General features: G+C 41.8%; 3 protein-coding genes across 9 annotated transcripts in view; 1 reads left to right on the top strand and 2 right to left on the bottom strand.

The window, feature by feature from the left end:
• Nucleotides 1-122, bottom strand: part of ACADSB (acyl-CoA dehydrogenase short/branched chain) — a 40,269-nt gene extending 40,147 nt beyond the window's left edge. The window contains exon 1 of one of the 2 annotated variants that reach the window (XM_053668573.1): nucleotides 39-122. The gene's annotated coding sequence lies outside the window, so the exon portion shown is untranslated. The remainder of the gene's footprint in view (nucleotides 1-38) is intronic. The other variant, XM_053668574.1, reaches the window with a different exon arrangement.
• On the top strand, nucleotides 60-13,728 carry IKZF5 (IKAROS family zinc finger 5). 6 transcript variants are annotated; one of them, XM_037159217.2, is made up of 5 exons: nucleotides 60-151; nucleotides 1,605-1,753; nucleotides 6,181-6,347; nucleotides 8,221-8,403; nucleotides 9,636-13,728. In XM_037159217.2, the coding sequence occupies exons 3-5, from the start codon at nucleotides 6,215-6,217 to the stop codon at nucleotides 10,577-10,579; spliced, it is 1,260 nt and encodes a 419-aa protein (XP_037015112.1). In that variant the 5' UTR covers nucleotides 60-151; nucleotides 1,605-1,753; nucleotides 6,181-6,214; the 3' UTR covers nucleotides 10,580-13,728. The 6 variants fall into 6 exon arrangements, with proteins under 6 accessions (XP_037015112.1, XP_037015110.1, XP_037015113.1 ...); XM_037159215.2 differs by having other exon boundaries at nucleotides 6,167-6,347; XM_037159216.2 differs by lacking the exon at nucleotides 60-151 and adding an exon at nucleotides 281-555 and having other exon boundaries at nucleotides 6,167-6,347.
• Nucleotides 13,729-13,740: 12 nt separating this feature from the next.
• PSTK (phosphoseryl-tRNA kinase) lies at nucleotides 13,741-21,805 on the bottom strand. Its single transcript, XM_037159237.2, has 6 exons — nucleotides 21,466-21,805; nucleotides 19,208-19,499; nucleotides 18,702-18,900; nucleotides 16,105-16,180; nucleotides 15,525-15,618; nucleotides 13,741-14,408 (listed from the first exon to the last, which is right to left on the bottom strand). Exons 1-6 carry the CDS (start codon nucleotides 21,679-21,681, stop codon nucleotides 14,200-14,202), a joined length of 1,086 nt encoding a protein of 361 aa, XP_037015132.2. The 5' UTR covers nucleotides 21,682-21,805; the 3' UTR covers nucleotides 13,741-14,199.
• Nucleotides 21,806-26,570: the final 4,765 nt, after the last annotated feature.

Here is a 26,570-nt window from a genome sequence, read left to right as displayed (position 1 = left end):
GGGGAGGCAGTGGGGCGGGAAGGCAGCCGAAGACGTACCGAACATGGCGGCGGCGGCGCCGGTGACGGAGACGGCGGCGGCAGCAGCGGCGACGGCGGCGGCAGCGGCGTTGTACAAGGCGGTGGGCGTTACCCGGTGCGGTTGTCAGGCGGTAAGTAGCAGGCTGCCGTCCGAGCCGGCAGCCACGCGGCTAAGCACGACGGTTAAGAAGGAGCAGCGGGCTGCGAGAGCCGAGGTCTCGGCTGACCGGTTGTCCCCACCAGGGACTCAGCTCCAGCGGAGGGAAGGGCGTGGTCGATTGGTCCGTAGGGTCACGACCCGGGCCCTTCCGGGCCCAAGTGCCGAGGGTGCGGTTCCTGTGGCCGCGGCAGTCCCGAATCAGCCGCGCCCGCGGTGGAGGCGCCGTCGGGCTTGGGCTCGCAGGCTCCTCGGCCGGGGGCTGCCTCGGGCTCTGACAGGTGGTCGTGCCGGGGGTGCCCGGCACTTTGCGTCTTTGCGGGTTCCAGGGCCTGAGGGTCAGATGAGGCGCTGATCTCCTAGGTGTTGCGAATCCTGGTGAGGATGCCGCCCCGACGCAAGTCCTGGGAGGACTTTTCAAACCTCTGTCTTTTATTGATGTTCCTGTTCGGATCCGTTTTTATTGCTTTTGCCCTCTAATTCTGGGGAGGTGTGAGGTTTGGGGAGGACTTTGCAGCAAAGAACTCTTCAGGTTCATGTAGGGTTTAAGTCACTTAATAAACTGGGGTGCGAGTAGCCAAGTCTTGCATCTTGTAAGTGCACGGTAACAATATTCTGAATTGAAGTTAAACCAGTTCCAGCTGCCACCAAACACTGGCCCATTCAGTGTCCCCTTAATGGGCTGTTCAGAATCCAAGAGTAGAGACAAGCGGGAGATGAAATAAAGGCGCTTTAAATCATGAGATCTAAAGAAACTAGAAGAAACTAAACTTCAAGCCACCTTTTAAAACGTCTGGACCAGTAATTTGAAATTCCACTTAATTTTGTTTATATTGTGCCTTCACCGCAGTTACAGATTAATATGTTCTTGGGAATTCGTTACAGCGAATTGAGACGCCAGTTGTTTTTTTGCCCTTAGGGGTCTAGAGTGTTTCCCACAAAACCCTAAGTGTTTTGGTTGCCATAGAGAGGAGAATAACGGTGGGAATCCAGGTGTGCCCCTTCTGGGTGTGCCTGGTGGGGCTTCTGTAAAAACCCCTTCCCACAAACGTTTCCCCTAATGCATTGCTTCTATGCAACCACAGGCGTTCAGCAGTAAGCCTGACCCTTTTAGAAGTGTACTGTAAACAAAGGAAATTAGTAACTTGAGTTTAGAAAGACGTAAACATTTTGCCAAAAATGAAGTCTTAATGAAATCCACTGGTTGAAAAAAAAAATGTAGTCACACTAGTGCATGTTATTCTTTGGTGATTCTTTGAAGCCTTTGTCAAAGTGAATCTGTTACTTTATTCTTTGATTACCTGTTAGTTTCCTTTTTTGGTAATGGGAAAATTGGCACAATTTATTTTTGGAGCTTATTAAACCAGTAGGTGCTAATTAAATGTTTATCATAAAGGTTTTGATTTGTGGTGTGTTTTTCTTTGCAGACTTTTGTGTGGCTTTTCAATTTTAGTTGAAATTCCCTCCATGGCCTTTTGGAGTCCCTCGGTGTGTCTCCAGAGTAAATTTCAATTACTCTGCATTTCATCAATGTTGGAGTGGCAAGAAAAAGGAGGAACTGATTTGGGGTGAAAAGGTTAGATTGTGTAACTCCACTTTTGGATTTCTTCTAACTTGTATTTATTTATGTTTTACTCTGATGTTTTCTGATTTCCCTGAGCCTCATAATGTCCCTTCTCGCCTTCAAGAATTTGTTTTTTGACAGTTCTGTAATCAGAGGAGACGTGTTATCATTCTCTCTGAAAGTCCTGTTCTCTGCAGACCAGTCCTCGCCTGTCGGACTTCTCCGCTGAGTGTGCTCTGCGGCGGAGCACACCTCTCAGTCACCGTAACCATTTGTCTGAGCAAGTAAATGTATCTGTTGAACTGCAGTCACTTCATATGTGTGGGCCTACCTCACCCCCAATTAAGTCACTGTACAAGTACGTTAGCTGCTAAGTGTGCTACTTCAGGATGAGCAGCTCTTTCAAAAATGTTGGCTAATAACAGACTCTACTCTTCCCTAGTCACGTTTTCTTAAAGTTCTCCTATAGCTTAGAAAAAAGACAGACTTTGGAAGGAAGGTGGGTTAGAGAGCCTCCCTGGTTCTTATATCACCTCTTTTTGTGGTTGTAGTTGTCTTCTAATTTGCATGGCACCATCTCCATATTGTTGGCCATGGTGAAGAGGGTGTGTGTGTACACGAGTGTGTGTGTGTACGTACGTACAGGGTCTGCAGAAGTAGCGCCTGCTTGAATCTTGTTGGTAGGGTAATGATGTGTGTACAGTAATTTACAGTTTCCATGTGAACGTTTCACCTAAAATGCCATATGGTGTGCTTGAGTGTGATATTGTTATGCTACAGAATTACATGCCAATGATTATGTAATAAAAGATTTTATAGTAAAAGAAGGGCATTATTTGTGCTGGACCTTGTATTGCTCTAAAACTTCCCATTTATATGAGACTGAAGAAGAAAGATCAGAGGACATCATACAAATAAATACTTTATCCAAATTTTTTAAAAGCTCAGAATTGTTACAGTTGCCTGGTTAAAGGTAAAAAGGTCTTCATGTTCTTTTGGGTATCAAAGCTTATTTCTCAAATATCTTTTTCACCAGGGTGAGTAGACTCTGTTTCGTAAGAACCTTAGTTTTGAGTCTTGAATGGATAATTTGGGAGAAGCTGTTGACATAAAACTAACTGAGGCGTATTCTAGTCAGTTTCTTACGGACATGTGCCGTGTGCCCTGGAATACCCAGTTTAACTTGCATCCGAGCGCTCACCAGGCAGACTGGGGAAGCAGCCCGTGTCAGAGGGAATGCTGCTCATGAAGTATGGAGAACGTTCTTCTCTGTAGTTCATATAATCAGGTGCCAGTTACAGAGAGAATCGCTCAGGCTTGGAATACACCACCCAAATCTATAATGAAAGCGGAGAATTCTTAAATATGTTTCTTATTCTGCAGACGTAATCTTACACTTTGAAATTTTGTATTTTTTTGGTTATCAAGCTCCAAGGTGTTGAATTCATGGCTAGCAGAAAAGATACTTTCAATGAAAACATTACAGTTTTCTGATTTCCAAAGTAGGTTTTTATGTTACTTCTGTAAATGTTTTAAAGTTTATTGGTATAGTAGAAGCATTTCCAGATAGCAGTTAACTTGTGGAGTTCTTAGATTAAATTTTTAGTCCTGAGGCTGTTGGTTATTTGATTATGACAGGTAGTTTGGATATAAAATCTGTATTTTCTTTCAATATCAGAAACTTGTTTTTTCAGAATTATTGTTCATTTTCTATTTATTGGGCTTAGATATACAGACTTGAGCTGGAGAAACCTGGGTCTGGAATCAAAGATTTAGGCATCTTTATTCAGAATTGACTTGCAAGGGCTAGAGTTGTGCAAGGGCCGGTCACGCCCGTGTGTGTGTGTGTGTGTGTGTGTGTGTGTGTGTGTGTGCGTGCACGTGTGTTGGGGGGAAAGGGGGGAGGTGTGATGTAGGTCTTAGGTTACAAACCATATCAGTACATTTAAAACTCTAATTTAGAAATTGCTTTCTTTCATGTTTACAGTGCTGTTTTCCTTTTTACCATTGGCATCCCTTGTTTTTTGATGTTTTAAAGCCCATCATGCATTATGACTGCAAGTCAGCACCCAGTTTATAACGGAACACAGTGAAATGTACACTGTGACAGTGTGATAATAGCCAAGACTGCCAAAATACGCCAGCCACTCTCTGTCATTAGGCTTATTGGTTTTAAAACTTGAGATGCTTGGAAAAAAGTTATTTTGTTCAGCTTTTGCCCTGGCAATCTTCCCCATTTTTTCTGCATTGTTTCCTGTCGTACCCTAGTGGTGGTGTGCTTTCTAGGTAAGACTGGTCTTGCTTATTGAAGCCTGGTCAGAGTGCTTTCAGGTATTTTCCAGTGGAAACATCAGTTTTCATATGAACTGATTGCTAGAAATGGTGCTAAGTTGCAAGGTAAACACCACAGACACGCTGTAGAGCCTTAGAGCTTTTATAATTTATAAAACAATTTTCCAGGTCATCATCATCATCTTTTCTTTAATCTTTTTTCTCCCATTCCTCATACCTTTTCTTTTCTCTTCCCTTCCCCTTCTCTTTCATTGTGGGGCCTCTATCGCCAGTACTGTGTTGAACAGCTGTAGCACAAAACAGTATACAGATGATGTGCTATAAAGTTTTACCCCTACACCCTATACAATTAACCAGTGTGACCCCAATAAGTTCAGTAAAAAAAAATAGTTGCCATAGCAGGCATTCTTGTATTCTTCTTGATTCCAAAGGCCATGCATCTGATCTTCTCTGTTAATTGTAAGGTAGAGTTTTGGAAGATATCCTCTATCAACTTGAAGTTAAAACATTCTCAATTTGGATAAACAGTTACTCACTCTGTTGTTTGCCTTGTACCTTGGGTTGACATTGATGCCCCATATCTGTCTCATTGTTTTTCTTACGTGGATAGGCTGCCATTTCGTTGTAGACAGAGTTGTATAATTTTCTTTGTTTTTGAAGTTTTTAAAGATCACAGTAATATGCCTAAGTGTTATCATATATCCTATTTTACACTCTGTGATCCCATTCAATCTGAATGAGATCTCTGGTTCTGGAAATTTCTTGATCATTTTAAAAAAACACATTTCTCCCTTTTTTTTTCTTTCTGGAACTCATTCTGCACCTCTCTGTACTGTATTTCTTACCTTTTTATGCATTTTTAAAATACTTCTCTCATTCCTCTGTGTTTTGTCTTATTTTCCTCCTCTCAGTTTTATTGATAAATAACCTTATTATATGTTGTTCTTGATCTTAATAATATTTTTCATTGGAGCTGTCTCACTTTTTTTGTCTAATCAAAGGGCAAATTTTAAAGGACAAATAATCAGTAGAATCAACTATAGTCACAAAACAAATAGTAATACAGTGTTATAATGGTTAGGAAACAGAGAACCAGTTCAGGAAAATACCAGGGAGATGGGGAAAGGCAACTGTACAAGCTTTGTGTTTTGTTTTTATTTTCACCTGAGGATATGTTTATTAATTGTAGAGAGAGAGAGAGATCTGATTTGGCTGGTAGGCCAGATTGGGCTCAATGCCTGTTTTTGTAGTTTTATTGAAACACAGGGATACTCTCGCTCATTTGCATATTATGTCAGGCTGCTTTTAGCGACAGTGACAGAGTCGAGTAGTTTTGACAGAGACGGCAGGACTTGGACAGCCTGGACCGTTCACTGTTTGGCCTGTTACAGAAAGGCCCCACCCTCCGTTCTAGATCGCCAATTGCTGCAGTGCTCATTCATGTGAACCCTGCGACTTAAGAGCCTTTGCTGTCCAAAGTGGTCGTCCCTAGCCATCTGTAGCCATTTCAATTTAAATTAATTGAGTACAATATAAAATTCAGGTCATTAGTAGTAGCCACATTTCAAGTGCTCAGTAGCTACATTCAGCTAGAAGCCACGGTACTGGATAATGCAGGTACGCAGCATGTCCATCGTCCAGAAAATTCTGAACAGCTCTGTTGAGCCACTGGGTTACTTTACTGTCTCCAATGATAATCCCTGCTGATGTGCCTATTTCTTTCATCTGGACTTATTTTCTCTTTTTCTCTGTCTTTGTAATTTCCTTCCATCCTCTAAGATTTAAGTATGAATCCTAATTTAAACATATTAAATAATACATTTTAATATTATGGTATTATATACTTATTATAGTCATTGTATCTATTGTTACTTATATTAGTTGTATCATTTAATGTTTATTTTAATATTTAATTAAGCAATATTATTTACTGTTAAATGTGGGAATATTAAATATATTAATTGTCCCCATTTTTGGTATGTCTTCTCTAGTTCACCGGGAAGGTGATACAATATTTAAACACAGGGACTGTGTTCTCTGTTGCTTTGTATAGTGCTTGCACACAATAATCTTTGTCACTGTCGTTGTTTTCGTGTGTACTGGATCTCTCTAACTAGTGTAAAATTATTTCAGTTTTTTTCCCCTAGGTATAACAAACTATAAACTTTAAAAAAATCAAAGATGGGTGAAAAGAAGCCAGAGCCCTTGGACTTTGTGAAGGACTTCCAGGAGTACCTGACCCAGCAGACCCACCACGTGAACATGATCTCGGGATCAGTTAGTGGGGACAAGGAAGCGGAGGCTCTTCAGGGAGGTAGACTCATCTTAATACTAGCAGTCATTCACTTTCCGTAGACAGATTCACGCTTGTATGTAGTTACCATACTACGAAGACCATTATTCACTGATGTGAATCATTCCATTTGTTCTTAAAAAGATACAGGGCAATTTGTTTTTCTTTCTTTAAACATGTCAGGTTTGGGGTGATGGAAAGGGAAACTCCCCAAGGGCTTAACATGGTCCAGAGATGTTTTGTGGTCTTGCTGGAAGATTGGGGGTTCTAAATACCATTCTTGTCCTCTGCGTTCTATCAACTAACAACAGACACAAGCAACCCAGCAGGTCAGGCATCAGCTTCTATGTAGGAAGGGTTCAGCCATTAGGAAATAGGGATGAGACCTGAAACAAGGTGGGGTTTCCGTTTCTTCTCCTTTAGAGTGAAGAAAGGGCTGACCATGTTTACCTGTCTAGGAGGAAAAACTGGGATAGAGAGCAGTGATCCGCTACAGAGCTTGCGTCCAGTTCTTTCACTGCACACACCGGATTTTGGCTCTGACCCTAACTAGCGGTTAGCGCACTGCGGCCTGTGAGCCCATCAGACTGAGGTTTCCGTGTGAGCTGCAAGCTCAGGGTGCTTTCTGCATTTAAAGATGGTTGGAAAAACATCGGAAGAGGAAGAATGTCATAATATGTGAAAATTACATGAAATCCAGACTTTAGCATCCATGAAGTTTCACTGGAATATAGCTACACTTGCTTGTTTACATGTTTTCTGTAGCTGTTTTGGGGGTGCAACTGCAGAGTTGAGTGGTCGTGATAGAAACCATATGGTTCCCAAAGCCCAAAGTATTTACTGTCTGACCCTTAGAGGAAAAGCTCCCTGGCCCCCGACCTAGGTGGGCTGTGGTCTTGTCGTCAAGGGACCAGCAGCAGAAACCTGGAAGCTTGTTAGAAGCGCAGAATGTCAGTCCCCACCTCATGTCTAGTAAATCAGAATGGGTGATTGGAGAGTCACTGGCTTGGGAAGGCAGTCGGGGAGAGGGGACGCTGAGCCGCGCACTTCTGCGACACAGCGGCATTACCGTGTGCCGGACTTGCACCGAGCAGCAGAGTCGCTGCTCCTGGGCGGGGGTGTTGCTTCCGTTCCTTATGTCACACTGCTGCCTTCTGGGGATGGAACAGCTGCTTTTCCCTTGACGCTGTAGGAATAAGCATTTCCTTCCAGACGCCCCCGTGCACGGAGCCCCGGACTGGGATCCAAGAGCCCAGGGCACTGGTCCCTGCTGGTTGATGGTTTTCCTGTTGTGAGCACTTGTCCCTTCCGTTTCTTTCTTTTTTTTTTTTTAAATTTTTAAAAATTTTATTTAGTTATTTTTCAACCCCTTCCGTTTCTTGATTCAAAGAAGTAGTCAGATTAGTTTAAGAGCAAAGAGCCAAACAGACATCTTTTAGCTCTCAAAGCCTTACAGTTGTCACGTTCAGAGGAGTCCAATACAGTATTTTCCTTTGGGTGCTTTACTATAATTTCAAGGTCAAAAATGCAGCCCATAATCTAGGACATGCATACTGACTGAGTGGAACAGTGCAAAACTCAGCATTAACTGGATTAGGCTAAAGTAAATAGAGTTCGGATTTGGGGAGATTTTTATGACTTCCGGTTTTGTGAATGAAGTGGCTAGACTCAAAAATGTGTGACTATACCAGCACCATTGACTCCCCTGTCTCTGTACCTGTCCTGTGAGGGTGACATGCTGTTCCCTTCTACAAAGCCATGCTGAGCACTGATAAAGTGTGCAGGTGAGCTAGTCAACTCTCATTTCAGGAAAGATTTTCTACCACTCAGGACTAAAATGCTATATGAGTTGATTCTGAGATGCATAATTTCTTTTGCTGTACTTTTTTTATAGCTGGAACAGATGGTGATCAAAATGGACTTGATCACCCATCTGTTGAAGTTTCCCTGGATGAAAACTCAGGAATGTTAGTAGACGGGTTCGAAAGGACCTTCGATGGGAAGCTCAAGTGTCGGTATTGCAACTATGCCAGCAAAGGAACAGCCCGGCTTATTGAACATATCAGAATCCACACAGGTAACAGAGAAAGGGCTGGAGAAGGCCCTCTGGTGGCAGGAGAGGGGCCAAGGAGGGCAGGTTGACCTGTCATATCAGTAGCTCTGATGGTTTAAAAATGAAGGCGGATAGGAGGTCTGAATAAATGGGGGAGTTACTCCATTTCTACAAAGCAGTAGCATTACAACGTACAAACAGGAAGTGGGGTCCCTGCTAGAGCCTCCCCTTCCTTAGCCATCTCCTCCTGAATCCAAGTAATCTCTCAGCCTCGGTCTGCTTCTTCGGCTGGGCTGGTTAATGCCCAGGGCAGTATGGAGTGGTAAGATGTTCTCATCTTTACCCTAAGTACATCTCAATTGCAGACTGGGGAAAGGTTTCTGCACCACTGTAGACTACCCCGCTATTCCTCACATCCCACTCTAGCCTTCTGCTGTGAAACCCTCCCGACCACAGGCCAGATCAGGTGTCCCTCCTGTGTGTCCCACTGGCTTCCCACGTCGTGTTGGTGGTCCAGCAACCTATTGAGAACAGGGATTGTATAGTGCCATCTTTGCGCCCCCAGAGCCCCACAGAGCATCAGGTGCGTAGTAGGTACACACACCATGCTTGTTAAACGAATGACTCCAGATCTCATAATCCAGATCATTATTCTACATGTGTGGCCATCTTCAGCTAACAGCACTGACTAAATGGCCCCTTCTGACAACTGAAGAAGAGGAGAGAGGTAGAGGTGAAGCTGCAATTTTGAAGGGACACTTCATATACCTCATATTTGGACTAGCAAGCCCACTTCTGTTTTTAACTTTCTATTGGATATAAGGACTTCTTAAGAAAGGAATCTTGTATTTTTTCCTGAGGAAGGGGTATTTATGTGTGTGTAAATATGTGTGAATAAGGGTCATGTGTCCATACATAGATGAACATGTAACTCTGGGGTATACTTTTGGTAAAATCATTATTATATAGGGAATATTATCATCAGTTGTGCTATTTCTGCCTTCCTCAAATGTCAGTTGAAGCCGTAACAATTTTTACACTGTATCGACTAATAGATTATATGCGTACATCTCAAATTGTTGCTGATGAAGTCCTGAAGCTTTGTTTACAAATTTTAACAATCTTCTGTGCAAATATGAAGTTCTGAAAAGCATTTATTATTGATCAATTTCAAATCTAATGAATGAACAAAACATGAAACTCTAGATACATAAACTCCTCTTGCAGCTTCTCCCCTATTTTTTCTTTCTAAACAGGTGAAAAACCTCACAGATGTCACTTATGTCCATTTGCATCTGCTTATGAACGTCATCTGGAAGCCCATATGCGCTCCCATACAGGAGAAAAACCGTACAAATGTGAATTATGTTCCTTCCGCTGCAGTGATCGAAGTAACCTGTCCCATCATCGAAGGCGCAAACATAAAATGGTACCGATTAAAGGTACTAGGTCTTCCTTAAGCAGCAAGAAAATGTGGGGGGTTTTACAGAAGAAAACCAGCAATCTGGGCTATAGCAGAAGAGCACTAATCAACTTAAGTCCACCTTCTATGGTGGTTCAGAAGCCAGACTACCTTAATGATTTTACCCATGAAATCTCAAACATCCAGACTGATTCCTATGAAAACATGGCGAAAACCACTTCAACTGGTGGCCTACCGAGGGACCCCCAAGAACTCCTGGTTGACAACCCTTTAAATCAGCTCTCCACTCTAGCAGGACAGTTGTCCAGTTTGCCACCCGAGAACCCAAACCCCGCATCCCCTGATGGAGTTCCCTGCCCGGACGAGAAGCCTTTCATGATGCAGCAGCCCTCCGGCCCAGCGGTGGTCGCTGCCGTGTCGGCAGGCATCCCTCAGAGCTCCTCCCCAACAAGCCCTGAGCCTAGGCCGCCGCACAATCCGAGGAACTACAGCCCCGTGGCAGGTCCCAGCAGTGAGCCAAGTGCTCACACAAGTACACCTAGCATCGGAAACAGCCAGCCAAGCACTCCAGCCCCAACCCTGCCGGCCCAGGACCCACAGCTTCTGCACCACTGCCAGCACTGCGACATGTACTTTGCCGACAACATCCTTTACACTATCCACATGGGATGCCATGGGTACGAAAACCCTTTCCAGTGTAACATATGTGGATGCAAATGTAAAAACAAGTACGATTTTGCCTGTCATTTTGCAAGAGGGCAGCATAACCAACACTGATAGGAAACAGTCACACTGTGCTTAACTTGGTTTTGCCTTTTTGCATCGTGTGGTTTTGTTGATTGTTGTTTTTTGGGGGGGTGTTCATCCCTAATAAGGTGTCTGCTAATTTAAAGTTTATACATTATATTTATAGAAAACAAATTTGACAATGGAAACAAAATGTTTGCCCTTTTTTTTCCCATAAAAGTCTGGTCAGGGTTGTTTATATATTAGAACAATGAGACACACTGGTGTCTGTTTTGCTTTCATTTAGACATTTGAGAACTGAAGTGTACCCTTTATCTTAAAGGTGTTCATTTAAACTTCCCACATTTATGGTCCGTATAAACTTCAAAGCTTATCGATACTCTTGATGTTTCAATATGTACGTTGCAGCTGGATACTATTTCTACCATATTTCAAAATAGTAGAGTACATTACTTTCTCACAAAATTTGTTACAACTTATTTCAGTGTTGAGTAGAGGAATTGCCTTTAAAACTGCTCCTAGTTGAAATACTATTTAGTTCACATAGTTTAAGTTGAATTAGTTTCATTTCAACTGATAATAATAAAGCTATTTCAGTGTATAGTAAACCTTTCTTTTTTCCCATAAGGGGAAATATAAAACAGCTAATTTTTTTAAATTATAGTTATAAAAATATGAGAGAAAAGTTCTGAAAAGAAATGAAACTTAAGACTTTACATTGAAAATGGAGTTTACTATTTAAAAACCTGTTTATTCCTAGTTTAAAGATACGTCAATTTTCCACTGGATTCTTTTTGTTATACTTCTAGCTTATGTATTTTTAAAAATTACAGGTAAATACATGAGAATGCTAGAAATATCAGAAGATTATCTATGAAAATGCCTTTTTCGTTCTTTTACTTTGAACCTTATATTTAAACCCTTCAATCTGACATTATTACTGATGTCAGGTGAGGTGGAAAATGATACCAAGAATCTATTCCTTGGTTTCTACTCCTATTCCTTTGATGACCAAAGAGGTGCAGTGCAAACCATCCGTTGATTCCCAGGAAATGCTGTCCTTAGGAAAAAGACTTCCGAAGTTTCTTTTGCCTGCTTTGTATCTATTTGTTGGCCATAATTTCAAAAAAAGAAAAAAAGTTGGGTATGGAAACACGTGGAAAAACGTGATGGTGAAGTAATATTTTTAAAAATGAGGGCATATATCCAAAACAGATACTGGTTTCTGCTTCAGAATTGGCCATTAAGATATTTTGTGTGAATTCAAGTTTTAATGCTTATTTGCAGCTTTAACAGTCTTTCTGTACATTACAAAACTATAGGGAAACTGATTGAGTTGTCACCTTAGTAGGAAAGGATTTTAAAATGTGAAAATAGATATAAAATGCATTTAAACATGGTATTTGTTTACAAAAATGAGACTTGCTAAATCTAGAGTAATTTTGAATAGGAGGCTATTGTTTATATATTGTATAATAACTAGCTTACTCTCAAGAGAGCTTGGTCAAACAATAAAATATATTGTTACTAACTGTTGGTTTCTGTGTACTTTGCAAAAATTTTATTTTTAATTTGGTTCAAAGTTTGAAAGTGTTACTAATTGGCTTTGTAAAGAAGATGCCCTAACGACGGAGCATTTATTAAACAAAAAAGACCACTACTCTAGGAGTAAATAAGAGAAATATCGATAGCGTATATCCGCAAAAACCCCACGTACCGAGTTAATGGGGCTGCTTGCCTCCCAGTTGCTGGAAAGCCAGCGGAGTGAGTTCTTGTGGTTTAACATCCAGCCCAAACTCATCTCCTGTGCACTGTTCAAAGAAGTGGGATCTCGGAGTTTCTCCGGACTGTGCTTCTCTTTCCCGCCAGAGACGAGGCTTGCATCTCAGTTCCACTGTCCCATTTCGCCCTGATGCTTAGGTTGCCCTCGGCTCAGGTCCGTTCCAGTGCTGCCATTTTCACGTGTGTAACTTGGCCCCACTATTTACTTATTGCCAGAAAGAAGGAGGTACCGTCATTTGGAAGCTTTTATTTTTGCCCTCTCACTTTTATTTTATCGTTAAAATAAAAGCAACACCCAAAATAGAAATTGGAAGCTTTCATGAAACAAAAGGAAGAACTCTCGTTAAAACCAGTTTATTAACTCTATATTCTGGGCCAAATGGTGACAGGTACATTTTTTTTCTGACAACTAAATATAGATGTTTTGGAGGTGCATTTTAATTTAAGCATAGAACATTTTCTTCCATAATTACAAACTAGAATGTATAATTCTAATCTTGCTATGACTTGGCATTCCAAAGGTGTTGATGCTTGAAAGCTACAGTTACTCCTAAATGCACTAAAGGTTTTGAAGCAAACCTATCTTAGAAACCTTTTTTGTATTGTATTTTTAAACAGATTGAGGATTTTAAATCTTCTGTGAGTTAAATGTATCTCTCATTAAATATTGAATATATTTGTCCCATTTTATTTTTAAGCAACTATTTTATAGAAATGAGTTGTTGGGGAAAGTTTAACATGCAATATTTATAGTATTTTGCTGTTAACAGGCAGTGTTCTGAAATTAAATTTATTTTTGTTCAGTGAACATAAGTTTAGATTTTAAAGTTGGTAAGATAATTTATCTCCACTAATATATTTTTAAGAAACTATGAAGTCATTAATAGGGAATTACTTTATTTCAGATTCTACTCATGTATGTAGCTACAACTTCTTGAAATTCAAGTAAAGGCCTAGACTTTTACTTTGAAAAAATTCCATTGGATATTTTCCACTGCTATTCATTTTAGAAATAAGTGTTTGCCATCTGTCTGCAGGATCATTCGACAAAGGGAATATTACTTTAAAAATGTTCAGAGATAAACCTCACTTTAAGTTCTACAAAAATATTTATCAAATGGACATAGTTTTAAAAGAATTCCCTGCTAAGCATTTTTTTTATTAAATAGTCTTAGAGGGTATATGATCTCTAGAATATGTTTTTGTTAATATATACTTTGATGTAAAGAACATATTTTGTATGCAAAACAAATCGAGTATGGCTGCGAAAACTATATTGTTTAGGGATTCCAGAAAGAGATTTAATGCTGAAATAACCACACCTAGTATGTAGTTCATTTTGTGAAAGAAGCTCTGCTTTTGTAATATATGAATAAAAAAATAACGCTTTCTAATGATTTCGATTTTTCTTTTTTGAGAACTAGGATCCAATTGGTTTTCTTAAGTAACTTTCCAGTATGTAAAATGTTAATTAAGAGAAAAGGGTTTCTTATTGGCAACCTTTGTTTGAATTTGAAGAATGCCTCACCCATGAGAACGTCTGTCACGTGAGTTAGAATGGGCTCCGAGCATCCCCGTTTTGTCTCCTTTCTAGTTTCTTCCCTGTATTTAACATCCACGCCTCGCCTGGAGACTGCTGCCCCTCCCCCGCCCTCAGGGCTCTGAGGCTGCTGGAGGCTTAATCACCCTGTAGCATCTCACAGGTAGCTGACTAAAGTAACTTCTGTAACAACAAATGGATCTTTTAGGGTGACTGATTTTTATAAAAAAGGCAGTTCACTTCACTGGCCTAGAAGACATTCAGTAATACGGAATTATTGTCGTCAGTTTGCAAAATCTTAACCAAAATCAGACATTTGATTAGAAAGTCAGAATTTTAAATGCTGCTTCGAAAAATACTTCTGCACAATGCTGTCTTTCTCATAATGAAACAAAGAAACAACACCCGATAATCCAGCCGTGTGTTGAAAGCATGGGTATTTTTTGTTCCCTTGTCTTAGGTCTTCCAGAAACTCTGCTTTGAGCTTGTTAAGTTCTTCTGCTAGAAGTTTCAAGTTGTAAGAAGGCACTTGTTCATCTAGAATCAAGATATTCTAAAATTATTTGCGTAAATTAAATCAAGTTGGGCTGTCTAGTGACATCAGGAAATTAATTTGATTACTTTGGACAAACCAATCAGATTCTTAAAGTCATACTTGAGTTGGTATACTATATGGACCAAAGGTTGCATTAATATGGTACAGCGAATCATTGTAATAACTTGCTATGAAATTCCTGAGCCTGTGAGGGGATTTTTTTGTTGTTGACAAGAGAGTTGACTCAACATTCTTGAACTAACAAGTAGTGAGGCAAAAAAAGAGATAGCAAATGACATTTTGGTTTTGAAACTGGGATGTTACCTACTACAGTTGTCTGATACAACTTTCTACAGTGATGGAAGTGTCCTGTATGGACCCTGTTCCACCCAGCACCCACTAGATGGCTGTGTGGGCGCTGTGACTGGAACTGAATTTTCTTGTTAAACAGCTTTTTTGAGAGAGAATTCACATACCACACAATTTAGCCATTTCAACTACAGCTCACATACCTGCACCTACCACAGTTTTAGAACATTTCATCGTCTTCAGCTGCTACCCTCTCCATCCCCGCCACCCCTCCCAACCCCTAAGCAACCACCAGTCTACCTTGTGTCTAGATTTCCCTGTTCTGACACCTCACCCGAGGACTCATGTGGCCTTTCTGATGTGCTGCTTTTCATTTTGCAGCTTTCAGGGTTCATTCACGTTGTAACATATTGATGCTTCATTCTTAATCCATGTTATGTATGGATATACCACACCAGCTGATGGACATGTGGGTTGCTTCCATCTTTTGGCTCTTACGGATAATGCTGCTATAAACATTTGTGTACAAACTGTCGTATGAACATGTTTCATTTCTCCTGAGTGTGTCCCTAGGAGGGGAACTGCTGGGTCCCGTGTAACCCTACACTGCTAGGCTGTTTGCCAAAGCAGCTGCACCATTTTGCACCCCCCCTAGCTGTGTAGGAGGGTTCTGACTTCACCACATCCTCAGCAACACTTACACTTTTTGATTCTCGGTGTCTAGTGCGTGCGCAGTGGTATCTCACTGAGGTTTTGAGTTGCATTTCCCCGATGACTAAGCTTGTGTTCACAGAATATACCCAGCGTACCTTTGGCTTCCTTCATTGTCTGAGAGACAATTCTTCGCAGCGTCTGATCAGCTTGATGAAGAATGTTGGTTGAACAAACAATTCTGTCTGTTTCCTGTGTAACACAGATGTTGTTTTTAGAAGTTACATAGTTTTACAAAAGACCCGGCTAAAGTGGAGGTGAGCTGTTTGAAAAGATGGAGAGGCTTCTCTGTTCCAGTTATTCTTCCCTCGCAGGGGGTTTAAGTGAAATACATCCAGATGTAAACTGGGTTCCATGCGGGCGGTGGGATATCCAGTAATAGGCTCTCCAGAAAAATTTTTTTAGAAAACCCAAGACCTATCTGGAGTGTTTGTTAATATCTGTGGAGCTTCATCCTTGCCCATCTCAAGCTGTCAACACCAAGGTCTGGCATTTCTGAAAATGTAACAGCTGAGCAGCAAGTGTGGCTGCCACTGGGGCGCCACTGTGTCCGGGGGCCCGGAGCTGAGTGCCGGGCATCCTTCACCAGCTACTCCTAAGTTACACTCCGCGCAAAAAGATCTTCCTGCAAAAAGTTGTTCCTTCTCATTTACACTAAACCGAAACCGGAAGACTTACCTTTTGTTCCACGTTGTCTTCAACATATTTTACTGGATTTTCCAGAGCAGTGAGCAATAAATCAGTCAACTCCGGGCTGTAAGAAAAGGTGGGGTAAAGTCAGTCATTTCAGTAAACTTGTGTTTTTAAAGAACTTGTGTTCATGAATACCAACTTGAATTCTAAAAGAATAAAAGTGCTATAATCCAAGATCCTAAACAAAAGGGGGACAAAGCAAAATGACTTAAAAACTGCCTTACACTTGGCAAAATTCAAATGTAGAAGCCCAACAAATCCTAAGTGCCCCCAAACCCTTCATTTAACAAAAATATTAATATCAAGACATATCAGTCAATAAGGTTTGGGGAGATACTGTCTTTTCTCTCCTTAAGTGCTGACCTTGAGGCCACCAGAACTTCTCTGATTCCCTAACCAAAGACGTGCCATCTTCACTGTCTGACTTCCGCTCGTTCACTGCATGTGGATCAGCCAAGGCCCTCACTTGTCCAGGGCCTGGGGAGGGTTGCGGTAGAATTCATTCATTCATTCAACAAATATTTATTGAGCATGTTGTATGAAAAACATTGTACAACCAGGTACGTGAAGCTGCTAAGCTGAGGGTAAAGCAAGATCCCCACCTTCTCCAGGAAATAACATAATGGAGAAAAACATAATAAACTAAGCAAAAAAATAATTTCAGACAGTGGCAAGTGGCGAATTAAGAAAACAACAGTGATGGATAAGAGCGACTGGGTCCTCTAACATTCTTCACGGCTAGTGAGAGGGGTCAGGGAAGCCAGTTGAGCACAAACACGGGGCAGGGTAGAGGGAGCCGCAAGTACAACGTCCCCAAGGTGAGAACAGGTGTGTGTTCATGCAACAGAGGTGGCTGGTCTGGTTGAAAAGTAGCAAAGGGACAGATGCAGGATCAGATGCATCTAATTAGATGCAGGATCAAGGTTAGGACATGTCGGCTCTGATAAGGACTTTGGATTTTACTCAGAGTGCAAAGGATAGCACTGAAAAAATTTAAGGCAGTGAACTGAGTTAAATCTCAGTCTCAAGAGGAGTTTTCTCAATGGAAAGAACCCAGGCTGGAGGGTGAGGGAGCACTGGGTCCAGACCTTGGCTCTGCCACTTTAGTAAGTGGCCGGATGCGTTAGTGTCCTTGCCTGGGCCTCAGCTACCCCCTCTCTAACAGGGGGAGAACTGTATGTACCCCCAAAGGGTTATTGTGTGGATTCAATGAGAGTACACAGAAAATGTGTCCAGAGCACATCCCGTATGGAGCATCTGCTCAGTTGCCGTTGCTGCCAGAGCAGTAACAGGATTTCATAGAAGCCTGGGAAGGAGACACCTATCAGATTATTTTCCTAAGAGAGATTATCTTCCTAAGAGAGGCTGCCAGACTTCAACCAACCTGTTCAGTGCCGCTGGGACTTTTTGGACATGTGAGAACACGCGACCAGGTTCTGAAGGCCCAAGACCGATCGGCAGATTGGGCTGAGGGCCAGACCGGCACCAGAGAAGCCCACCCTCCTCCCCCTGCTTGCAGCAAGAACTGAAAACACTGATGCTAATCTTATGCTGTTCTCAGGCATACTGCAACATTTCAAGCAGCTGCCAAAGGAAACGTTTTAAGTATTCCAAAACGAGTTACTAGCGATTGGTGCCTGCTCCAAGTTCCAGGGCATTATGAGTTAAAATTAGAAACCTCAGCAACAAGCTTATTGTATAAACCCTATAAACAATGGTCACTTAAATCCAATTTTTAAATTATGTGAAAATATTTATTATAAAATACACAGAAACTATATTCTGGGAACCAAACATTTTTGAAGAATGACTTGTAAAAAAAGAGCCTTTAAAAACTGCAGATCCCCTATGGACGAGAGGTGGGAGTTTGGGAAATGTGGGCAATATACCTCTAGAACTGCACTGTCTGATGGAAGAACCACCTGCCACACGAGCCCACTTACGTTTAAAGTAATTAAAATGTAAAGTGCAGGTCATCAGTTGCACTGGCTATATTTCATCTGCTTCACGATCACATGTGGCTGGCAGCAACCACACTGGACAGTGCAAACACAGAATATTTCATCAGTGAAACAGTGGAATTTCTATCAGATATGTGCTGTTCTACAACGCTCAAGGCACATATTATGAATGCAGTGCCTCAGACACAGGCCTTGCCTACACAAAGGAGGAAAATGACAGCGAGGTTTAAGGCAAAACTAGGATTCAGTATCCATCCCACTCTTTCTTTCTATAACAGTACTACTGGGCAACTATTTAGCTTAATCTGCCACTTCAGCAAGAGTATCAAAGATGCGTCCTACGCGCTGAACCCCTGCTCCGACCTCTGAGAGACCAGAATCCTAACCAGGGCACATGTTTGGGAACAAACGTGGGTTCAAATCTCAGCTGTCCCAAGCTTGCTGACTCTGGGCAAACAAAACTTTCTCGCTCAGTTTCCTCTTGAACGCAAAAGGGGAAATGACAGTATCTCTCCAAGGCCTGTGTGAGGATCAACCGAGTGGATGTACTATAACTGAAGCATTCAGCACAGCGCCTGCCGTAGGGAGACACGCAGGGAAGGATGGCTTTGAGTAGGGTACCTGGCTCCAGAAGAACACGCTGGACTCCGAATTGTGAGGCTGTTGTGTTCCCAAGCATTTTTCTTGGGGTTTGGCTCTTCTATCTTTCTCGTCATCAGTTGGATGGTCTCAGCAGGCAGTGCCTGAGGTCTCTGGCCGTTCCTCTGTAAACAGGTCTCGAGAGAACAATCTAAAAAGACCTGGCAAAAGCCTAATGAATCTGAAAACAGTTTGAAACCACAAGAATTACTGGTGTACTATTTTCCAAAATGGGAAATAAATATATTAGACAAATTATCCCAGCCACAGCAGGGAAAACCATTTGCAATACTGAGCATCTAGCTTTGAGTTCACAGCCCGCCCTCAATCCACTGAGCTACATACACCAGCCAGGGCCCTTTAGCTTTGAAAATTAAGTAAATTCATATAGACCTCCTAATCCAATTAAATTCCCAATGAAGACAATAATGTCTTCATTGACATGCAAATAAATGTGTGGGTGTGTAAGGAAAAAATATTCTAATTACATTTTCGAGCCAGCTGGTAGACTTCATATCTCATACTTTGATAATAAAAGTTGTCATCTAAAATCAAAAACAAAGGCCCAGAAATAGCAGTCTTCGTTAAGAGGCAGCTAGACGGGGCCTCAAGGGCTGCAGAGGACAGCAGGTCTTGGTCCTTCAAGCAGGTTATAAAATCTTCCCACATGGCTTCTCTCCTGTTGGGCGGGGCAGACATCCGACAGCTGTTAATGACAGCCAGCAAGAAGTGCTCTATGTACTGCAATAGTTCCTGTCGAAGCAATTTCCACTGGGATGGCTGTAAAAGACCGAAGAACTGCAATGTATAGTAGATTAAGGCAGGCATGCCTCCTGGCCACCCAGCCCCATATGAAAATTTCCGCCTGCCATACTGAGCCATTTGGAGTTCCCTAAACATAACTAACCTCTCATGTCTCCAAGTCCTCCTATAAAATTCCTCGTCAATGATATTAGTCCTTTGTGGACTCTTCTCAGACTAAACCTTGCAGAAGACAGTTCAGACCCTCCCCTGGCTATCAGGACACCTTGTCCTGTACATATTGGGTCTTCACTCCAGCAGGGTTTACACTGTAGGGACATTTGTGTGTGCAGCTCTGTGTCCCCGCTAGTCCATTGTACACCCAGCCTCCAGCAGAGGGTCTGGCACCAACAGGTGCTTCAGGAAACCATATTAAATCATTGAATGGCTGAATGAGTGAATAAATGAATGAAAAGCTGTTGTGACCATCCAGGAGAAAGGAGCCAAAACCAGTATCCTGCCAAAATAAATAAGTGTGGCTATGATGGAGCAATGCCGGTTTGTCTTTGAAACGAGAAGAGTTGTGGACAGAAAAAGGATCCCCCAGATAGGTCCCTGGGTCAACTGAGAAAGACCTAAGGCTAACAACAGGGTGGAAATGGGGTGGGGAAATGTAGAGGAAGCAGACTGAAGGGAAGAGAATAAATAGCTTGAAAATACATGTGATCCTGCGCTGCTTGAGGGCTGTGGAGAGCACTAACATAGTTCTGAGGTCAAACACAAGGACGGGAGATCAGGGTCCCTCTCCTGCCTGTCCCTGCCTTACCACATCGCTGAAATTGCAGCACATACAACAAATCCATCAGCAAAACTCACTAAAAAGGAAACCCACTAAAAAAGGTGAGATAGCCTTCTCCTGTGACCAGGCGAGTTTCATGGCCTTCGTCTGTAGGAGGAGAGTGGCCCAGCAAATTACAACAATCACTACCAACAACTTTCAGCTTTCTCCAGAGTGCTTAAAATACTATCATCTAGGTATACCAGCTTCTGCCAGGGACTTGACGCTGTATTTGCCTCATAATGAGCAAAAAAACGGGAAAATGTATAACTTTGCTGGAGTGGTCCAAAATGCTTCTGTACACTGCACATACTGTACTTCTGCATACAAACTTATGGAGTGGAATCATGTCATATTTGCATTTTATTTATGGTGAATTTATCTACACTCAGGCACTAATGACAAAAATAAGTATTTAAATTCTTCAGAATATTTCAACCAGGTGTGAATGTAGTCTTCCCCCAGAGGTCTGTTTTCACCTGCACCCTTCACCTGCATCTCCAAGGGGATGCCTCTCATTGCACTGATTGTGATTTGAGGACTAAGGAGAAGTATATACTGGACAAGTTGGTCCCTAATACAAGCTCATTCCTTCATGGGGTGAAGACAGCTATCTTTTCCAATGCTGGCGCTGGCAGGTTTACCCTGGGGTGAATGAAATTGAGCTTCAGATCCTTCATTTGTACAGCATCTTTATCGTCTTGGGAAAGGCCCTAGCAATTTTGTTATTTACTATTTTGTATTATTTTTATTAGAAAGGGTTCTCCAAATTATATAAGCTTTAAGCCCCACAATACCTGGATTCGCCCCTGGCTGGCTGTTAATGTTGGAACTTTTGAGAGAATAACTCTCCCAAAGGATTTTCAAGAGTATATTTAACTGTGGGGACTTGCACCTCGCATGCCGACTTCAGAACCTGTCTTATAAGACTCCACTGTCAAGAATACACAATACATATATGCCCTATGTACACATATAAACCTCTGCAATAAATTAGAATAAGATGGAGTCAACTCATTCTATTAAACAAGCTCCACTTTCCTCGAACTCCGGTCGCTCCTCGGTATCTAGGCTAAGGTTCCCCCGCCAGGTGTCGCCCAGGACGCAGTGTGGTGTGTGCAAGTGCCCAGTGCACTGCAGCCTAGGCCCCGCCCCCTGTGTACTTACTTGTGGCCGTGCGCCCGCCTCCTCGAGGAATGCGTCAGGCATGATGTCATCGTAGGCGACGACGCCGACGGCCCAGCCCAGCTCCCGTTTGAGCCGGAGGCTGAGGGCCCGCGCGAAGGTCGATTTTCCTGCCGCGGGCAGGCCGCAGAGGACGCAGAGTCCTAGCTTCCGCTGCTCCTCTCCACGCGCACCTCGGGCCTCCACTCCGGGCTTCATGTTGCCCGGGAGACTGAAGGCCGCTGCGAAACTGGTCTCCGGAACCGTCCTCCAACCGCGCGTGCGCAGTCTCCCACCTCCCTACTGCGCCACCTGGTGTCGCGTTGGAGGAATGGGCTAGTTTGTGAATCTGAAATGATACACGTGGTCACCTGAAGTGCTGGGGCCGACCCCTCTGTGACGCGAATCCTTTAGGCTGGGAAGACCACGGCAGATGCGTTTCCAACCCTGGGACATTTTTCTAAAGTGTCAGAGAATTGAATTTAATCTTCAGTTAGAATCATTCTCCCTACCAGAAACTTGCAAGACATTAGGATTTGTGCTCTCAATTAGTTACGATGAATTCCCCTATGCAGGGAAATCACAGAATGAACCTCTTCCCCCAGCGGTGATGGAAGGCCAATTACTGGAAATCAAAGAATAGGAGGGGAAACTAACAGTCTGACGACCGGGCTCCGCTGCCCCTCTTCGATGTAATTGACAGGCGGAAGGTCAAAGTAGCTGATAGTTGCGTTCTAACGCCGAGTGGGCAGCAAGCATGAGGCAACTGGGGCAGCAAAGGAACATACCTAGACCTCAATTCTAGTGCGTTCATGCAGAGGACAATGGGTTATTTTAGCGTTAAATACTAAGCTGTGGAGACATAAAAAACAAATTCCTTGTGTGAGGAAATGGTTTTTAAAAAATTGAATTAAGATTCTAGCCTTCACCTTATTTTAAGGTATGTTCAAAATGTGAGCGAGGTTAAAACAATGTATACTGAGGGAAAAAATGCAACCAATAACTCAATGCTAAATCATGCAGTTGGAATTACAGCCTTTTCAGATTTGTTTCTTTCATTACTAGTGCATATTAATAATATGCACCAAAGATTCCTGTCTCTTCTCATGGCTTGGAAGCTCACATCTTTTTAGTGCTGAATAATATTCCATCGTCTGCATAAAGCAGTTTATTCGTTCACCTACTGAAGGACAAGACATCCTGGTTGTTTCCAAGTTTGGACAGTTATGGGTAAGACTCCTATAAACATCTGTGAGCAGGTTTTAATGTGTAAGTTTTCAACTTATTTGGGTAAATACAAAGGAGCATGCTTACTGGATCTTATGGAAGAAGTATATTTAGACTTGTAAGAAACTGCCGAACTGTCTTCCAAAATGGCTGTACCATTTTGTGTCCCCACAAGCAATGAATTAGAGTTCCTGTTGCTTCACATTCTTGTCAGCACTTGGTGTTGTCAGTTTTAGATTTTAACCATTCTAATCGTTGCAGAGTAGTATCTTGTTACTTTAACTTGAAATTTCCTAGTAACATGTAATGTTGAGCACCTTTTTATGTTTATTTGCCATCCGTATGTCTTTTTTGGTGAGGTGTCTATTCAGATCTTTTGGCCATTTTTAAATTGGGTTGTTCATTTTCTTATTGCTGTTTTTAGAATTTTTGTATATTTTTATAAGTCCTTTATAAGATACATCTTTTGCAAGTATTTTTCCCAGTGTATAGCTTGTCTTCTCATTCTTTTGATAGTCTATTGCAGAGCAGAAATTTTATCTAATGCAGTCCAGCCCACCAATTATTTCTTTCATGAATCCTTTAGAATCAAGTTTCACTAAAATCTCTTTGGGATTCTTATTGGAATTTTATTGAACCTGTAACTCTGTTTATAACATTTAGGTCCAATTACTTGTTTCCTAATAAAGTTTTATACTCTTTTCCTATAGATGCCATATATAGATATCTTTTAAAATTTTAATTAGTATTCTCTGATAATATTGTAATTGGTATGCTCACTAATTGTTTTCTATTTGTTTCCTGTTGTTGTAAAGAAATGCAGTTGACTTTTGTATATTAACCTTATATCCTGCTGCCTTGCTAGCTTTTCTTATTGTTCATACAGGTCAATTATTTTTTTGAGGGTCTCTCATTTCAAGTGTATCTGATGTCTCCTCATGGTCGGATTTAGGTTATTTTCTTAGCAAGAGTACCACAGCAGTGCCATATTCTGAAATGAAATGCAGAATGTTGGTTTTCCCTACTATTGGTGGTGCTAATGTTAGCCAGTCGGTTAAGGTGATGTCTCCAGGTTTCTCCACTGTAATACAACTAACTTTCTCATTAACATCTCATGGAGAGCTACCTCTGTTTCCTATGAAACTTTCCCCACTTTCTCATCTGGTCAATTACAGCTATGATGGTCTTCAGATGGTGATTTCCTAACCTTGTCCTTCTTCTATATTTATTGGGGTTCTACTGAAAGCAGGATGTGTTATCATTTGTATCAGAATGGATTTATAGATGTTCTTCTTGAATGAATTTTATTGAATGGATTCAAATCTATGAGTGGTTAGTGCTCAAACTGTCTCAGACTTGCAAAGTGGAGGAGCTTCAAGCTGACTTTTGTCATGTTCCCATCATTTTTCTAGAAAGATTTAAATTTATTTTTAGAGAGAGAGGAAGGAAAGGAGAAAGGGAGAGAAACAATTGGTTGCCTCTCGTATGTGCCCCAACCAGGGACCAAACCTGCAACCCAGGCATGTGCCCTGACTGGGAATTGAACTGGCGACGTTTCGCTTTGTGGAACAACGCCTACCCGGCTGAGCCACACTAGTCAGGGCCCCATCATTCTTTCGAGCCTTTCCTTATGTTAAGGTACTTCAATATGTTGCAGGTCCGTCCTGTCCTTTCCCTGCCCTAGCTCTGGAAGCAGCCATTTCTCCAAGAAGCTCTGGTTTTCCCCTTGTTTTTCAGTGGAGATCGGTACTCAGAAATCAGGATCTGGGCACTAAGTGTGCTCAGTGTTACAGATGTGTTGTTGCTTCTTGCTATTTCAGTAGAGAGAGCTGGGAAGTCTTTAATATCCAGCCAGCCAGCCATCATGAGTTCACCAGGGCACCTTCAATACCTGTGCAATACCACAGGATTCATTTTAAAGGTTCTTTTTTCCATCTTTGTAATTTCTTTGTTTATCAGTGAGAAACCTGCTTCTTAGAATCCTCAAAAATGTACTTATTTGCTCAATTCTGGAATACAGAACCACTTTTAAATCACTTTTCAATGTCACTGGGCAAAACCTAGCAAAGGTAAGTATACCTCTTTTTAATCTTTAGTATGAGGATATATAGCCAAAATATTGCATTCAGAAGTTGCTTGAATCATAACTACCCCCATCCTTGATTTTTGTTGTTTTTGAGGATACTAAACATTGGCAGGGTTCTCCCAGATCCCGTCTACTCCATTCCCACCCAGTCCTGTAGGTAACCAATCACATTTGTTTTTCTTGCATTTCTTTTTTCAAAAGTGGGCACGTGTATATTTTATTTCCCCTTCCCTCTTATACAAAAGGTGGCACAGTAGAAATTCTTTTGCACTTTGCTTTTTTCCTGCTTAATTAACAATATATCTTGGAAACTACTACATCACTTCATTCTTTTTCTGTGGCAGTATGAGACTCTGCTGTACTGAAGGACAATATTGTATTCAGTACTTGCCTGTGTATGGACATTTAGGTTTTCAATATTTTAAAATTACAAAGAATTCTGATGAATAGCCTTGGAGACTATCTATCTGTCTATCTATCTATCTATCTATCTATCTATCTATATTTTTTCCTGTATTTGACATTATCTTCAGCATTTGACATTATCCTCAGAAATTCTTAGAAATAGAATTTCTCTTTGAATCATTGGCAAGTCGCCAGTCTTCCTACTGAGTTTTCAAAAAGCAACATTGTCCTAAACTGTGAGACAGATGCTCAAATGATATCAGGTCTTGAGCTACTTTTATATTACCTAGTCTGTGTTTTTCTCTTTAGTGTTTTTCTGCCTTCCCAAAGACTGCTCTGCTCCTCGTATTGAGAGGCTGAATACATAAATTCCATAAACATGCTGAAAGACCCAGAATAATCATCAACCTCACTAACCCTAAGAGCCACCAAAGTGTCTGAGGAAAAATCAAAGCAGTTTTACTAAGATAAAGGGGATCCTAATGTCACCAACCTCTGCCTTATAGCAATGATGGTGAGACAGATTTCAGTTCCTTGGTTTCTTAAGCTTCCAAAAAGCAAACTATATGGAAGTCCAACAACCAAGGAGGAAAAGAAGAAACATTCTTCCAGACTGGTAGGATGGGTGGAGACAGGCAGCCAGGGCAGAGAGGATTCCAGGCAAGGTGGCAGCTGGCAGACTGGGGCAGGCGCAGCTGGAGGAGCAGGTGGTCCCACATTCGTGTGCAGATAAACCAGGAAGAACTACTGGGGAGTGGCATAGATCGTGCAACCCAAGGTTCCAGCACTGGGAAATAAAGCCTCAAAACCTCCGACTATAAAAACCTGTGGGGGTTGCAGGGGCAGGAGAAAGTGCCAGTCTCACAGGAGAGTTTGCTGGAGAGATCCACAGGGTTCTAGAATGTACACAAATCCACCCACCCAGGAATCAGCACCAGAAGGACCCAGTTTGCTTGTGGGGAGTGGAGGAAGTGACTGGAAGGAAGCCTGCAGAGAGCCAAGCAAGTAGCATTGTTCCCTCTTGGCCTCTTCTTCCACATACAGCACCACAATGTAGCCACATGGGCTGCCTCACCCTGGTGATCACTTAAGGATCTGCCCCTTATAACACCTGTGCTGAGATTTTTAAAAAAATATGGCTTTAATAAAAGAATAAATCAAAGCTCCAAAAATAGAACTAAGCAATGAAGAGACAGCCAACCTATCAGGTGCAGAGTTCAAAACACTGGTAATCAGTATGCTCACAGAAATGTTTGAGTATGGTTGCAAAATAGAGGAAAAAGTGAAGACTATGAAAAGTGAAATGAAGAGAAATGTATAGAGAACCAACAGTGAAGGGAGGGAAACTGGGACTCAAATCAATAATATGGAGCAGAAGGAACTATTAAAC

The sequence above is a fragment of the Artibeus jamaicensis genome, unplaced genomic scaffold, assembly GCF_021234435.1.
Source record: "Artibeus jamaicensis isolate MK-2021 breed Jamaican fruit bat unplaced genomic scaffold, CSHL_Jam_final contig_490, whole genome shotgun sequence".
In the NCBI taxonomy this organism is placed as follows: domain Eukaryota; kingdom Metazoa; phylum Chordata; class Mammalia; order Chiroptera; family Phyllostomidae; genus Artibeus; species Artibeus jamaicensis.
The sequence above is the reverse complement of the archived record's forward strand: the minus strand, read 5'-3'. Positions and strand labels throughout refer to the sequence as shown.

Bases quoted from the DNA above. Each gene is read 5' to 3' on its own strand.
- IKZF5 (XM_037159217.2), top strand. From the start codon at position 6,215: ATGGGTGAAAAGAAGCCAGAGCCCTTGGACTTTGTGAAGGACTTCCAG. The intron at 6,348-8,220 runs GTAGACTCATCT...CTTTTTTTATAG, and splicing joins AGCGGAGGCTCTTCAGGGAG to CTGGAACAGATGGTGATCAA. The intron at 8,404-9,635 runs GTAACAGAGAAA...CTTTCTAAACAG, and splicing joins ACATATCAGAATCCACACAG to GTGAAAAACCTCACAGATGT.
- PSTK (XM_037159237.2), bottom strand. From the start codon at position 21,681: ATGAAGCCCGGAGTGGAGGCCCGAGGTGCGCGTGGAGAGGAGCAGCGG. The intron at 19,500-21,465 runs GTAAGTACACAG...GGTCTTTTACAG, and splicing joins AGGCGGGCGCACGGCCACAA to CCATCCCAGTGGAAATTGCT. The intron at 14,409-15,524 runs GTACGCTGGGTA...TCTTGATTCTAG, and splicing joins GACAATGAAGGAAGCCAAAG to ATGAACAAGTGCCTTCTTAC.